General features: G+C 52.1%; 1 protein-coding gene across 1 annotated transcript; it reads right to left on the bottom strand.

The window, feature by feature from the left end:
* Positions 1–80: 80 nt before the first annotated feature.
* Positions 81–8,148, bottom strand: LOC137901334 (rap1 GTPase-activating protein 2-like). The gene is made up of 20 exons (XM_068745355.1): positions 8,116–8,148; positions 6,950–6,982; positions 6,540–6,773; positions 6,368–6,471; positions 6,220–6,298; positions 5,779–5,832; positions 5,620–5,703; positions 5,439–5,539; positions 5,022–5,151; positions 4,534–4,689; positions 4,394–4,465; positions 3,756–3,842; positions 3,539–3,679; positions 2,524–2,670; positions 1,667–1,773; positions 1,500–1,598; positions 1,313–1,430; positions 1,013–1,097; positions 876–949; positions 81–702 (listed from the first exon to the last, which is right to left on the bottom strand). Exons 1-20 carry the CDS (start codon positions 8,131–8,133, stop codon positions 694–696), a joined length of 1,932 nt encoding a protein of 643 aa, XP_068601456.1. The 5' UTR covers positions 8,134–8,148; the 3' UTR covers positions 81–693.
* Between the last annotated feature and the right edge of the window lie 7,116 nt (positions 8,149–15,264).

The following is a 15,264-nucleotide window of genomic DNA, read 5'->3' as shown; positions in this document are numbered from 1 at the left end:
AGAGAGCGGATGTCTGATGATGTCATGATGACCTCACCGTTGGATGCTAACACACATAATCAATAATAACAGACTCTGGAATGCTTTAATCTCCTCGTATCAATAGAAGTTACATTTTATGAGACATTAAAGGCGCAGAAATCAACTAAAAACTCTTCCGTGATTCCGTCCCTCATTCCCGGGGATCATTAGCCTTCGCTAAGCTAGCTTCAGACAGCGATATTTCCCAACAGGAAGCAGATTAGCATCGTCCTGAAGGGACCAGGCTAATGCTACATTAGCATTGAGATCAAAAGGAGACCTGCTGCTGTTTGGGTAAAATCATTTCCAGAAAACAAGCAACGAAGCAAAAAACACAAAAAGGAAACGGCTGACTCGTCGCTATGACATCACTAACTAGCCGGTGGATCTGCGCCTATGGTCGTCACTTCCTGTTTGTGAGGACCATTCAGCCACGTTCTCCTGAAGCGCCGCGCCATGATGGACAAGCTAGCGGCGTGCTCCACGTGAAGCACCTCCTCACTTCCTCATGTGGCGGACTCTCCTTGGCTTTTGGGAAGCGGTTCTGCTGCGGTTCTGTGGTTCTGCTGCGGTTCTGTGATTCTGCTGCGGTTCTGTGGTTCTGCTGAGGTTCTGTGGTTCTGCGTCATTTCAGCTCCGTCAGCTCCTTGTGCATATTTCCAAACCACAGAGCTACTCAAACTGGGAAAGAGAAAAGAGAGCAGTCAGAGACCGTTTCACCCTGTGGACCTGGACTGTTTCACCCTGTGGACCTGGACTGTTTCACCGGGTGGACCTGGACGGCTTGACAGTCCATACCTCTAGAAGCGATAGCGTTAGCCGTGCTGCTAGCCAGGTGTGCAGTGAGGACTTACGGCTGGGGAGGCGGGACTCATCTGGTCAAAACGAAACTTCAAGCTGGACCTCGGTGACGTCTTGCTCCTCCCATCTGCTGGAGACGGAACGACGGGATGATGATCACGCTGGGTGTGGGGGCGGGGCATGGGCTTACCTGCTGGACTGCGGCACATGATGACGGGGGTACCTGAAGCCTGGGAGTCGGCGCCCCCGGCTGGGAGGAGGGTGGAGCAGGAGGCCTGGAGGACGGAGGGAGCAGGAGGAGCATCAGGCCCGACCCGGGACCAGGAGATGCACCAGGCCCGACCCGGGACCAGGATCAGCCATCAGGCCCGACCCGGGACCAGGAGGAGCACCAGGCCCGACCCGGGACCAGGATCAGCCATCAGGCCCGACCCGGGACCAGGAGGAGCATCAGGCCCGACCCGGGACCAGGAGGAGCCCCCCCACTCACCGGCTCCAGCTCCTCCAGAGCTTCGGGTTCTCCTGCCGTGCTGCTGAAGCTGCTGGTGCTGGAGGAGGAGCGCGAGATGTTGGGCCGGCTGCTGCGCTCCTTCGGCCTGGAGAACGGCCTGCTGGGAGATGGAGGCGGGATCAACACGGCATCGTGGACAGGCTCCGGTAACTGGTCCTGGTCTTGCCTCTCTTTGTTGGGGTAGATCTCAGGTGAGCTGGGATTGGACGACGTCTCTGACCTCACTTCCTGCGAGAGGGGGCTGACCTCTGTGGGTCTTTGGTCGCTGCAGGAGAAAGGCGGAGCCAATGATCACCTGTCAGTCACCTGTGTGAACCGTGCGCTCGTTCCTACCTGCGTGTCTGCTTGTCCGTCGGAGACTCGGAGTGGAGGCGGGGCAAGAGGCCGGAACGCCGCTTCACCGGACTCCTCAGGGGAGACTTGGCTGACAACGCCGGGGGCTGCAGGTCAAAGGGAGAACGGGTTAGTTAGTCCTTTAAACTAGTCTCTCCTTCAGGTCTTTTAAACTCATCTCTTCTTCGGGTCTTTTAAACTAGCCTCTTCTTCGGGTCTTTTAAACTAGTCTCTTCTTCGGGTCTTTTAAATTAGCCTCTTCTTCGGGTCTTTTAAACTCGCCTCTTCTTCGGGTCTTTTAAACTCGCCTCTTCTTCGGGTCTTTTAAACTCGCCTCTTCTTCGGGTCTTTTAAACTAGCCTCTTCTTCGGGTCTCTTAAACTCGCCTCTTATTCGGGTCTTTTAAACTAGCCTCTTATTCGGGTCTTTTAAACTAGCCTCTTATTCGGGTCTTTTAAACTAGCCTCTTCTTCGGGTCTTTTAAACTAGCCTCTTATTCGGGTCTTTTAAACTCGCCTCTTCTTCGGGTCTTTTAAACTCGCCTCTTCTTCGGGTCTCTTAAACTCGCCTCTCCTTCGGGTCTTTTAAACTAGCCTCTTCTTCGGGTCTTTTAAACTAGCCTCTTCTTCGGGTCTTTTAAACTCGTCTCTTCTTCGGGTCTTTTAAACTCGCCTCTTCTTCGGGTCTCTTAAACTCGCCTCTCCTTCGGGTCTTTTAAACTAGCCTCTTCTTCGGGTCTTTTAAACTCGTCTCTTCTTCGGGTCTTTTAAACTAGCCTCTTCTTCGGGTCTCTTAAACTCGCCTCTTCTTCGGGTCTTTTAAACTAGCCTCTTCTTCGGGTCTTTTAAATGACTCACTGAGAAGGTGCTCTTTGTACATTCTCCGCTCTGAGGCAGTCCTCCTCCGCTGACGCTGGCCGGGACCCCGGCCCCCACCCCGGGGCTCCTGTGGCGCTGGGACCCCCCCATGGTCTCAATGGAGTGGCTCCGGACCCGCATGGCTCTCTGGGGAGGAGACAGGATGAGTTGCAGCTCCAGAACTCAACCACCAGAGGGCGCAGCTCTCCACGAGAGACGCTAAAGGTTTACACATCTATGATGTAAACCATGTTTAAATGCATTTACGGGAGGAAAGAGGATGTCTCTGTTTCCATAGAAACACAGGTGTGGCGAGAGGACAGACGGATGAACAGGTTGTGTGTTGACTCTGAACAGACCTGTGCTCCTGGATGTTTTTTATTCCAATGCTAAGCTAAAAGCTAACCAAGTATTTCCTGACAAAGAAATGAGGACATGTTCCTGTAAGTGTGAGACTTTGATTTATTGATGAACTCTGGATGAATTGATCTCTCGGTTTATTTACGGCGTGTTGAATCTAGAAGCTGACAGGAAATACGCAGCGACCGCCAGGACAACAGCGCCCCCTGGCACCGAACGCACAAAACACAAAGCAGCTGTCCACAAAGCCTGTGAAAGCAGGAAACAGTCAATCACTGACGGCATACCTGGCCCTTTTTATTGATCGTTATGATTAGTTATGTCACACACCCATGTCCCTTGTTAGCATGACGGCTAGCTCCTGTTGGAGCAGAAAACAAAGAAACAAAGAGGATACCGAAACCACCAAGGCAACCAGACTCCCCAGGAGTATTAGCATTTCCTTTATGAATGCTAATGCTACCCCGCAGTCATGACACCTGACTAACGAATCCCCCGGAGTCTTTAGCATCCGTAAGGTGAAGGGCTGTTCCCCCCCCCCCAGAACTGGGGTCCTGCAGAGCTAACGCTAACATGCTAAGTATGAGGTCATTACGTTGAGAAAGCAACAGCAGCATCGCTGCTACGGTTTGTTTAGCTGAATCAAAGGGGTCACCTTGAAGGACTCCAGCAGACCCCCATGTCCCCCGTCCTCCAGCTTGTCCTCCTCCCCGGCCTGGACCAGACCCAGGATTGCCTGGTTCTGCCCGTGCAGCTCGTCGTGGAGGTTGTCCAGCAGCGCCGCTCTGGTTCTACCCTGGGAGGAGACGAACATCTGGTCTCTGATTGGATAAGAGGACGAGGGGCGGGAAGCGTCCTGTGGGACATGTCACCTCCAATTTGGCAAATTTGTCCGATTTGTAGCAGGAGTTCTCGGCATTGATCAGCTTCGTCAGCAGAAAGTCTCGGAACTCCGGACCCTGAAGACAGAGAGAAGGAGATGAGCAGAAGAACGGGGTGGCGAAGGCCCCTCCCACCGGAACCGATCAATCGTGTCGGATCAATACATCTGATGTCACCGATTCAGCTGATCCAGTGATCAGAGGGAAACGTCTGGCTGATGATGATGATGGATGCTCTTCTTCTCTCGTTGGTTTATCCCGACCTCAGAGAGTCGGAGTGTGTGTGTGTGTGTGTGTGTGCGTGTGTGTGTGTGTGTGCGTGTGCATGTGTGTGTGTGTGTGTGTGCATGTGCATGTGTGCGTGCGTGTGTGTGTCTGTGTGCTTGCGTGTGTGTGCGTGTGTGTGTGCGTGTGTGTGCGTGCGTGCGTGTGCGTGTGTGCGTGTGCGTGTGTGTGTGTGTGTGCATGTGTGTGTGTGTGTGTGCATGTGTGTGTGTGTGCGTGTGCATGTGTGTGTGCATGCGCATGCGTGTGTGTCTGTGTGTGCATGCGTGCGTGCGTGTGTGCGTGCGTGTGTGTGCGTGCGTGCGTGCGTGTGTGTGTGCGTGTGCGTGCGCGCGCAGCCTTACCTTCCTGAAGACAGCCGGATTGGGGAGGGCGGGTCCAAAGGGCGGCACGTCCTCCCTCGCTGTCACGGACACCTGGAAACAGACGGGACCGTTTACCGGCAGCCGGTCCAGGAAGGACCGGATCGGGGTTCTGCTGGTACCTTGTACGTCGTGTTCTCCGAGCACGGGTTCTCCACCTGCACCAACACGTACGCGTGCAGGAAGTTGGAGGCGATCATGTCCGGAACAAACGGCGTGGGCTCTTCCTGGAAGACGGCGGCCACGATGTCGTTTCCGATGTGTCTCTTTCTCTGGAGCTGAAGAAGCAGAGTGTCTTCTATGACATCACCGCTCAGTGATTGGTTGAGAGCCAGACCATGTTAATGTAGCAACATGCTAGGTTAGCCAGTATCTTGGATCTTCAGCTGAAATAAAACAGTCGTTAGAGAAGGGGTGTGTCCAAATGTTCTGTAAAATAGCACTAGCATTAGCATTAGCATTAAAGGATCCCTTCCTCCGTTTTGTTTACATCTTTCAGCCAGAGCTAAAACTAATTAAAATTTAGACTGGCGCTCTAAAAGTAGACCGCAAGTGGCCCCGCCTCTCATCATCATTGAGCCAATGAACTGGAGCCCCTTCGTGGCAGCACCTGCTGGACGTCCCCCTCCGTGAACGGAAGCTTCGTGGACACGTGGAACATGATGTCCCTCCCCCTGAAGACGGTGAAGACGGACGCCAAGCCGGTCTGTCCGTGGGACACGTCCAGCCCCCCCCGGAACCTGAGCAGAACACCCGAGTCATGTTCGTCTCATCCATCATATCGATCCTGATCAGGTCTCGCTGCTAGCTTGTCGTACAGTTAGCTAGTGATTGATCAATCAGGTCTCGCTGCTAGCTTGTCGTACAGTTAGCTAGTGATTGATCAATAAGGTCTCGCTGCTAGCTTGTCGCACGCGAAAACGGTAAAATCCGTGCTGCTGCTAATCTGGAAGCTAACAGACGCACACTTCCTGTTCAGGGAGGAGCAGGAATTGCTCTCCTTAGATCTTCTCAGGATCAGACTCACCCTTTGAAGTCCTGGAGGTCGATGCTGTCGCCCAGGATACCGAGAAACTCCTGGAACGCCGGCGTCTCCTCGTTGTTCCCAAACAGCTCCTCCTCTGACGTCTGGAACAGGAAACAGGAGGAGGAGATCAAAGCTGAGACCTGAGGGGAGAACCGGGGGTGAGGGTTCCTCCATCTCTCACCTGCCCAAACTTCTGGTAGACGACGCCAAACTTGAACGTGTTGTTCACCTCGTGTTCATCGAAGGCCACGATCAGCTGGGATCCCTGCGCACACAAGCACAACCTCAGCTCACCGGCTGTTGCTATAGCATTAGCATTAGCGTTAGCATTCCGACTCACCCGGGGGTACAGGACCGGGCTGAACTTGAGGCCCGTGGCGTCATCACACAGAAGCTAGGAGAAGATTAAACCGCATCAACTTCTCAGCTGCTCAATCTGCTGTCATCCGTGATGCTAACGGTCGTTAGCTTAGCTTTGTTCCAGTTCTCGCCGCTACACCACCTGAGAGGTGGATCCTTCACTGCCCCGCCCCCGGGAACCAAATCAAATCTTTATTGGTTCCATTTGAGTAGCCAATGGCAGCATAGCGCTGCTCCAGAGTGTGATGCTAACATGCTAGCACGTCTCCATCACACCTGGTAACACAGGACAGGAAGTCCCGCCTCCTGTTCTGTGGTTGTACTTTGAGCTGAACCTGAGTCTCCTGGACCGGAGCCTACCGGACGCACTAATGGGCGTGTCTGATGTTGCGTTCATGGACCGCCTCCAGCTGCTCGTTACCTTGGCGATCTGAGGGATGCTGGGAAGCTGGCTGATTCCAGCTAAGGAGATTCTGTCGTGGAGCGTTTTCATCCTCGATCTGCAACAGGTAAAAGCAGGAAGTGTGTCGTGGCTCAGTGGGTGGGGCTTAGACCTTCCAGACTCGCACCTGAGCATGATGCGCAGGTGCTCGTGTCCGTCGGCATCCTCGTGCTTCAGGGACATGACGAGGCTTCCCATGCTGCCGCCGCCGCAGTAATAGTTCAGGTGTTCCTGCGTGAGGACAGAGGCGGGCTGTAGCTCACACGCTGTCACCTGATTGGCCGGACAAACACACCTACCGTGCCCAGGAAGTGTCTTCGGTAGGCGCACGCCGTGCTGCTGCACTCCAGCCGGTAAACGTGCCGTCCACCGGGACTGGTCCCCTCTCCTCGGTCCTCGTCCTCGTCCTCGTCCTCGCAGGGACTGGACTCTGAGGAGGAGGGGCTTCCTGCTGCTGGCCCCCCATCCTCAATCCAGTAGCCCCCAAACTGTGGCAGGATGACCTGTGGGTAAGGACCCCCTTTCTGCAGGACCTTGGACAGAAAGGGTGAGAAAACGATGACATCATAACCTGGGGGGGGGGGGGGGCTAAAGGTGTAAGAGCAACAGCATCACTCATAAATAACGAATTATCTTATTATTACTACGTGTCAGCTGACACTGAAATGCTGCCCCCTGCTGGGGGGTATCGTGCGTCGCAGCGACTCACCTCTTCTATCCGGGGGTAGGGGATGTAGTCGTCCTGTAAAACAGGACACAGACCGCCGTGATGTCATCACCCAGCATCAGGGCACAGTTTGATGATGTCACAGTTAGCCTGTAAATCCGGCTAACGGCTCAGAGCTGCAGACGCTAACGTTCAAATCAAAGACACATCTGCGTCTGGTTCTGCGTCTGGTTCTAGGACTGGGCCTGGTTTGGGGTCTGGTTCTGGTTTGGTTATAGGACTGGGCCTGGTTTTGGTTCTGGGTCTGGGTCTGCATCTGGTTCTGGGTCAGGTTCTGGGTCTGGTTCTGCGTCTGGTTCTGGGTCTGGTTCAGGTTCTGCGTCTGGTTCTAGGACTGGGCCTGGTTCTGGGTCTGGTTCTGGTTCTCCCCCCCCCACAATGGACACACGTAAACAGAGAGCATGCAGAGGATTGGACGACACACGGATCACATGACGGGTTGAGGCCACACCTTCCATCGTTTGGTCTCTTCGGCCTTCGGGATCTGTTTAGAGTCCGGCGGCGTGAGGAGGGAAACACACAAGGGTCAAAAAGCAAGGCCGGACGGCGTCCTCCAAGTAAACCGGACGCCGTGACATCATCGGTCAGGCTGAGGACTAGCGTGCTGCGCTCAGGTGTTCTCTGACCGGCCTGACATGGACAGAAGGTAGCCAGAGCAGCGGCTAGCCGGAGGTAGCGGCTAGCAGGAGCAGCGGCTAGCCGGAGGTAGCGGCTAGCAGGAGCAGCGGCTAGCCAGAGCAGCGGCTAGCCAGAGCAGCGGCTAGCCAGAGCAGCGGCTACCCAGAGCAGCGGCTAGCCGGGGCTAGCCAGAGCAGCGGCTAGCCAGAGCAGCGGCTAGCTGGCCGGACTTCCTGGATGTGGTCTCCTCTCAGTCCGTCCTGCAGCGACCGCGTGACTGTTTTATTGTTTTATGACTGTTTGCGAGGCTGTTTCTATTTCTGGATGTTTCCATTCGACAATTCAAACTCCCTCCTAACTCCTTCAGCCTCCTGCTCCTTTCGTCCCACCTCCTCCTCTGTCCACGAGGAGAAGATGAACGCCTGCAGCGCTTCTTCTCTATTATCTGAATCAACGATCAATGTCTACCGTTGGGAGGGGGGGGGGGGGGCACAGGAGGAGGAGGAGGAGGAGGAGGAGAAATGTCCTACCTGCATCCTTTCCAGCATATCGAAGAACTCTGCAGACTGAAAGAAGCAGACGACAAAGCGTGTGAAACAGGCAGTAACCTGAAGGCCTGAGAGGCGTTCAAGTCTGTGGGAATATTATCACACGTCTGCAGCAAGGCTCCATTCGGGTCCATCATCAGGTCCAGACCCTCATGTGGTCCTCTGTGGACCAGAACCACCACTGGCTGAAGAAAACAACGGAACGCTCACACTCACGTGCACACTCACGTGCGCACTCATGACCTCAGTAACCCCCTGGGGGTGTGGCACCTTCCACCCCACCACATGAGCAAGCTGAAGGTGATAATGGACCGCGTGGCCCGGCTGCACAGCAACGGACCAGAACTCCTGTTAGATGTGATCAATAATCAATAAATGTTTGACTTTGAGACCACCTTGAAGGTTTCCTGGTTCTAACAGCTAACTGCTAAATGCTAACTGCTAACTGCTAACAGCTGATCAGTTCCTGAAACTGATCCGACAATAGAAAGAAAACCTCCAGAAAATCTGTTCTGGATCAAACCGGGGGGGGGGGGGGGGGGGGCTTACCTCCAGAACGTCCTCTTCCTGCTTCTGTCTCTCTCTGTGTCTCTCTCTGTCTCTGTCTCTCTCTCTCTCTGTGTCTCTCGCTCTCTCTGTCGCTCTCTCTCTCTCTCTGTGTCTCTCTCTGTCTCTGTCTCTCTGTCTGTCTCTCTCTCTCTGTGTCTCTCTCTGTGTCTCTCTCTGTGTCTCTCTCTGTCTGTCTCTCTCTCTCTGTGTCTCTCGCTCTCTCTGTCGCTCTCTCTGTCTCTGTCTCTGTCTCTCTCTCTCCTCTCGCTCTCTCTCTCTCTCTGTCTCTCTCTGTGTCTCTCTCTGTCTCTCTCTCTCTCTGTCTCTCTCTCTCTGTCTCTCTCTCTCTGTCTGTCTCTGTCTCTCTCTCTCCTCTCTGTGTCTCTCTCTCTGTCTCTCTGTCTCTGTCTTTGTCTCTCTCTCTGTCTGTCTCTGTCTTTCTCGCTCTCTCTCTCTCTCTGTCTCTCTCTCTCTCTCTCTGTCTCTGTCTCTCTCTCTCTCTCTCCTCTCTGTGTCTCTCTCTCTCTCTCCTCTCTGTGCTGAAACTTGAAAGTTGAGTCAAGGATTAAACCGGAATGACCCGTTTCTGATGAGTCAGGGTTTCTTAACCTAGAGACCAGAACAGGATCAGGACCAGGACCAGAATCAGGCGGTCCCTGTTCGGGTCCATCGGACACTCGTTCAGTCCACTGATCACACAACAGTATTTTCGTGTTTGTGTTAAAAAGGTGTCAACAAAACTCTTCCTTTCTCTGATCTGACCAATCACAAGCTCCACCTGCCTCAGCCCCCCCCCCCCCCCCCCCCCTCACGCACGTGAAACTGTGTGAAAACTGAACTCGTTCATCCATTCATCTGAAAAGGCAAAACAAAAAGTCAGCCAATCAAAATGTCGACGTCCTACCTTGATGCTGGGGGGTGCGGTGTGTGGCGGCGAGGGCGGGGCTTCCCTCAGAGGGACGTTGGAAATGTTCAGCAGCTCCTGTTTCCTGCAGAGACGGCAAGCGAGGAGTTACTGAGCAGCGGCTTCCTGGGAGGTCACGACCTTCTCTCGGGGACACGCCCCATCGCTAGCTTAGCCGCTAAAGCCTTCTCGTGTTTCCAGTCTCTCTCTTCGGTCACGTCTTCATCTGGCAGAGTAACTAGTTACTTTACTCAGTTACCTTCGACATCATGTCCAAGTTCAGCAAAATAAAGATGAAAGCTTTATTGCAGTTCAGTAAACATCCAGTAGGAGTGATCAGAAGCTCCGCCCCTCAACCCATGTCATCAGGTGTCTCCTCAGGTGAGATGCGCTAACGTTAGCTACAAAATCTGTCTTCTGTTGGGATCAGACAGATCGACTGAAACACCTGAAGAAGAAGAGACTAGTTTAAACACCTGAAGAAGAGACTTGTTTAAACACCTGGAGGAGAGACTAGTTTAAACACCTGAAGAAGAGACTAGTTTAAACACCTGAAGAAGAGACTAGTTAAACACCTGAAGAAGAGACTAGTTTAAACACCTGGAGGAGAGACTAGTTTAAACACCTGAAGAAGAGACTTGTTTAAACACCTGGAGGAGAGACTAGTTTAAACACCTGAAGGAGAAAAAGAAGAGACTCGTTTTAAACACCTGAAGAAGAGACTAGTTTAAACACCTGAAGAAGAGACTAGTTAAACACCTGAAGAAGAGACTAGTTTAAACACCTGAAGAAGAGACTAGTTAAACACCTGAAGAAGAAACTCGTTTAAACACCTGAAGAGACTAGTTTAAACACCTGAAGGAGAAAAAGAAGAGACTCGTTCAAACACCTGAAGAGACTAGTTTAAACACCTGGAGGAGAGACTAGTTAAACACCTGAAGAAGAGACTTGTTTAAACACCTGGAGGAGAGACTAGTTTAAACACCTGAAGGAGAAAAAGAAGAGACTCGTTTAAACACCTGAAGAGACTAGTTTAAACACCTGCAGGAGAAAAAGAAGAGACTCGTTTAAACACCTGAAGAAGAAGAGACTCGTTTAAACACCTGGAGGAGGGACTAGTTTAAACACCTGAAGAAGAAGAGACTCGTTTAAACACCTGGAGGGGAGACTAGTTTAAACACCTGGAGGAGGGACTGGTTTAAACACCTGAAGAAGAGACTAGTTTAAACACCTGAAGAAGAGACTAGTTTAAACACCTGAAGCAGAGACTAGTTTAAACACCTGAAGGAGAGACTAGTTGAAACACCTGGAGGAGAGACTAGTTTAAACACCTGAAGCAAAGACTAGTTTAAACACCTGAAGGAGAGACTAGTTTAAACACCTGAAGGAGAGACTAGTTTAAACACCTGAAGCAGAGACTAGTTTAAACACCTGAAGGAGAGACTAGTTGAAACACCTGGAGGAGAGACTAGTTTAAACACCTGAAGGAAAGACTAGTTTAAACACCTGGAGGAGAGACTAGTTTAAACACCTGGAGGAGAGACTAGTTTAAACACCTGAAGGAGAGACTAGTTTAAACACCTGAAGGAGAGACTAGTTGAAACACCTGGAGGAGAGACTAGTTTAAACACCTGAAGGAAAGACTAGTTTAAACACCTGGAGGAGAGACTAGTTGAAACACCTGAAGCAGAGACTAGTTTAAACACCTGAAGGAGAGACTAGTTTAAACACCTGAAGCAGAGACTAGTTTAAACACCTGAAGGAGAGACTAGTTGAAACACCTGGAGGAGAGACTAGTTTAAACACCTGAAGGAAAGACTAGTTTAAACACCTGGAGGAGAGACTAGTTGAAACACCTGAAGCAGAGACTAGTTTAAACACCTGGAGGAGAGACTAGTTTAAACACCTGAAGCAGAGACTAGTTTAAACACCTGAAGGAGAGACTAGTTGAAACACCTGGAGGAGAGACTAGTTTAAACACCTGAAGCAGAGACTAGTTTAAACACCTGAAGGAGAGACTAGTTTAAACACCTGAAGGAGAGACTAGTTTAAACACCTGAAGCAGAGACTAGTTTAAACACCTGAAGGAGAGACTAGTTTAAACACCTGAAGGAGAGACTAGTTTAAACACCTGAAGGAGAGACTAGTTTAAACACCTGAAGGAGAGACTAGTTTAAACACCTGGAGGAGAGACTAGTTGAAACACCTGAAGGAGAGACTAGTTTAAACACCTGAAGGAGAGACTAGTTTAAACACCTGGAGGAGAGACTAGTTGAAACACCTGAAGCAGAGACTAGTTTAAACACCTGAAGGAGAGACTAGTTTAAACACCTGAAGGAGAGACTAGTTCAAACACCTGAAGCACGGGTCGGTTCGTTGACGCTCTGCTTCAGATCATCTTACTGCACAAACAACCTGATATGAATGCAGCCAATCAGACTGGTGGGAACATCCCACCTGGTGACCCCGCCCCCACAGCGTTAACAGCTGTTAGCGGCAGGGAGGAGTCTGACGTCATCCAGGTGTTCAGACAGAACCCCCACAGCAGAGCGCCACGCCCCTCCCTGTGCTGGCTTGTGATTGGACAGAACTGCTATTATTTCATGCCTTCAGTTCTGCAGCGCCGCAGACGGGTCACCTGGCGACAGGTTAACCCTCAACCTGATTGGTTGTTGATACAGTGACCAGGTGAACACACCTGTTGCCGTTCCTCTCTAGGAACCAGGCTTCAGAGTGTCTCTGGGTCTCGAACCCAACCCTGCAGCTGATGGGACTACGGCTCCTCTGATTGGCTGACAGAACCTTCACACCTGCGCTGAACCGTAACAAGTCCAAAGTGCCCCTACCTGGTGGAACCAGCCAATAAAGTTCTGCTCAGCTCGACACCGCAGTGCAGAACCTGAGCCAGAGGTCACCCACCCGCTGCTCTCCTGCTGCTCCTGCTCCTCCTGCTCCTCCTGCTCCTCCTGCTCCTCCTGCTCCTTCTCCCTGGCTTTGCGGGACTTGTGCAGGAGTCCGATCAGGATGACCGCGGCTCGAATGCCGGCCTTCTTATTGTGGAAGCGTCCTTCGGTCTGGGACATGGTGGACGGTTCTGTCCGGGTTTGGGCCGGTTCTGTCCCGGTTCGGGCTGGTTCAGTTCCGGTTCTGTTTCGGGTTCGGGCCGGTTCTGTCCCGGTTCGGGCTGGGTTCAGTTCCGGTTCTGTCCCGGTTCGGGCCGGTTCTGTCCCGGTTCGGTAGCGGTTCGGGCTGGTTCAGTTCCGGTTCTGTCCCGGTTCGGGCCGGTTCTGTCCGGGTTCGGGCCGGTTCTGTCCCGGTTCGGTTGCGGTTCGGGCCGGTTCTGTCCCGGTTCGGGCCGGTTCTAGAAGCTCAGGATGCTGAAGCGGCTCCTGGTCCAGACTCCGGCTCAGAGCTGCATCCCTCCGTCCTCACCTCCTCTATCACTCTCTGCTTCTCCCCCCTCTGGCTGCTGCTCCACCTCCTTCCCAAGCCCCGCCCTCCTCCATACTGATAGGTTGGAGCTCGTGCAGCGACCCCCCCCCCCCCTACCCTGTTAATAATTAGTCATCACCCCCCCCCCCACAGGTGATCATGTCACCGCAGACAGAAGAAGAGGAAGAGGAGCGACTTCCTGTCATCACACGCCTCACGCGCACACACACACACACACACACACACACACACACAGGACGTCTTGAAGGCTATGCCGCTAGCATCGCTAACATGAACATGTGAGGTTCTGCTGGTGCAGTGGGTAGCGCTGTCTCCTCACACCAAGAAGGTTCTGGGTTCGATTCCTTTCTGTGCGGAGGATAAAACGACTGTAGATGGATGGATGATGGATGGATGGATGGATTATGGATGGTTGGATGATGGATGGATGATGGATGATGGTTGGATGGATGGATGATGGATGGATGATGGTTGGATGATGGATGGATGGCGAGCCTCTCTCCCGACCCGTCAGGCCGCTGCCGCCGTGTGATTCGTGTCTGTAGGCGGAGCTGTAATCTGTCTGTCCGTTGCCATGGCAGCCGTCCAGGTCAACCTGGGACTTTCCCAGGCCCGCTTTGACACCTGCGTTTTAGCGGCGCCATGAATCAATGCTGCCGGCAGCGTGTAGTGCAGCGTGATTTATTACAATGAGCAAAGGATGAAGACGATGATGAAGAGCGTTTGGTTAGAAAGGAGGAAGACCTCCTACTGGCTCCTCCCCCTCCTCCTCAGCGTCTTTCTTCAGACAGGCTGTCATTTGTCAAGTGTTTGTGTCCAATACAGGAAGAGTAGAAACACATAACCTAAAACCGCCTTAGGCTGGTTGCCAACGGCAACGGGTCAGAACACAGACACCATGACGACGATCAGCTGTTTGTTTAAAACAGTAAATCTAATCAATCAGCTGCTGTTTAACAGCCAAGAAAGGCAAACAGAGGGACAGACAGGCAAGGAGACACAAACAGAGGGACAGACAGGCAAGGAGACACAGACAGAGGGACAGACAGGCAAGGAGACAGAGACAGAGGGACAGACAGGAAAGGAGACAGAGACAGAGGGACAGACAGGCAAGGAGAGAGAGACAGGGGGACAGACAGGCAAGGAGACAGAGGGACAGACAGGAAAGGAGACAGAGACAGAGGGACAGACAGGCAAGGAGACAGAGACAGAGGGACAGACAGGCAAGGAGACACAGACAGAGGGACAGACAGGCAAGGAGACACAGACAGAGGGACAGACAGGCAAGGAGACACAGACAGAGGGACAGACAGGCAAGGAGACACAGACAGAGGGACAGACAGGCAAGGAGACACAGACAGAGGGACAGACAGGCAGGGAGACACAGACAGAGGGACAGACAGGCAAGGAGACAGAGACAGAGGGACAGACAGGCAAGGAGACACAGACAGGCAAGGAGACAGAGACAGAGGGACAGACAGGCAAGGAGACACAGACAGAGGGACAGACAGGCAAGGAGACAGAGACTGTTTGTGTTTTTGTTTGTTTGTGTTTGTTTGTTTGTTTGTTTTTGTTTGTGTTTTTGTTTGTTTGTGTTTTTGTTTGTTTTTGTTTGTGTTGTGTTTGTTTGTGTTTTTGTTTATTTGTGTTTATTTGTTTGTTTTTGTTTGTTTGTGTTTTTGTTTGTTTGTGTTTTTGTTTGTTTTTGTTTGTGTTGTGTGTTTGTTTGTTGGCTCGGCCGTCTTCCCGTCCCGCTGCAGGAGTCGCGTTACACGACGTCTTGTGTCTCGCTGCATGGCGACGCAACCGTCACCATGGCAATAAACTATGCTGGACCGGCCCTTATCATCATCAGTTCTCGCTGCCATGGCAACAGCCTTGCAGCTGCTTGGCGGCTGCGGCGACCGGGTCGACATCCAGATGAAGAGTGGAACCAATGAAAAACGAGCAGCAGGAAAACAAAGGAAACAAATCGATGCCTCTGATCAACGAAGAGGAGAGCCGGTACATCAAAGAGATGAATTATAGATATGGTTCAATTAGACCGAAGGGGCGGGGCAAACACACTGATCAATGACCACACAAACATAAACACAAACAAACAACTTGTGTTTGGTTCACTTGATTTTGGAGCAAATAAGAACAAATTGTAGCAGCAACAACAACAATAATAATAATAATCATAGTCATAATAATAATAACAGTAATAATAATAATAATAACAG

The sequence above is a fragment of the Brachionichthys hirsutus genome, chromosome 11 (genome assembly GCF_040956055.1).
Source record: "Brachionichthys hirsutus isolate HB-005 chromosome 11, CSIRO-AGI_Bhir_v1, whole genome shotgun sequence".
NCBI lineage: Eukaryota > Metazoa > Chordata > Actinopteri > Lophiiformes > Brachionichthyidae > Brachionichthys > Brachionichthys hirsutus.
This window is presented reverse-complemented; position numbering and strand designations above follow the sequence as displayed.

What these genes read in the sequence shown, in the direction of transcription:
- LOC137901334 (XM_068745355.1), bottom strand. An exon ending in CACCTGCGCATCATGCTCAG is followed by an intron (nt 6,299 to 6,367) that starts GTGCGAGTCTGG and finishes TACCTGTTGCAG; the next exon opens with ATCGAGGATGAAAACGCTCC. An exon ending in GACCTCCAGGACTTCAAAGG is followed by an intron (nt 5,152 to 5,438) that starts GTGAGTCTGATC and finishes TGTTCTGCTCAG; the next exon opens with GTTCCGGGGGGGGCTGGACG.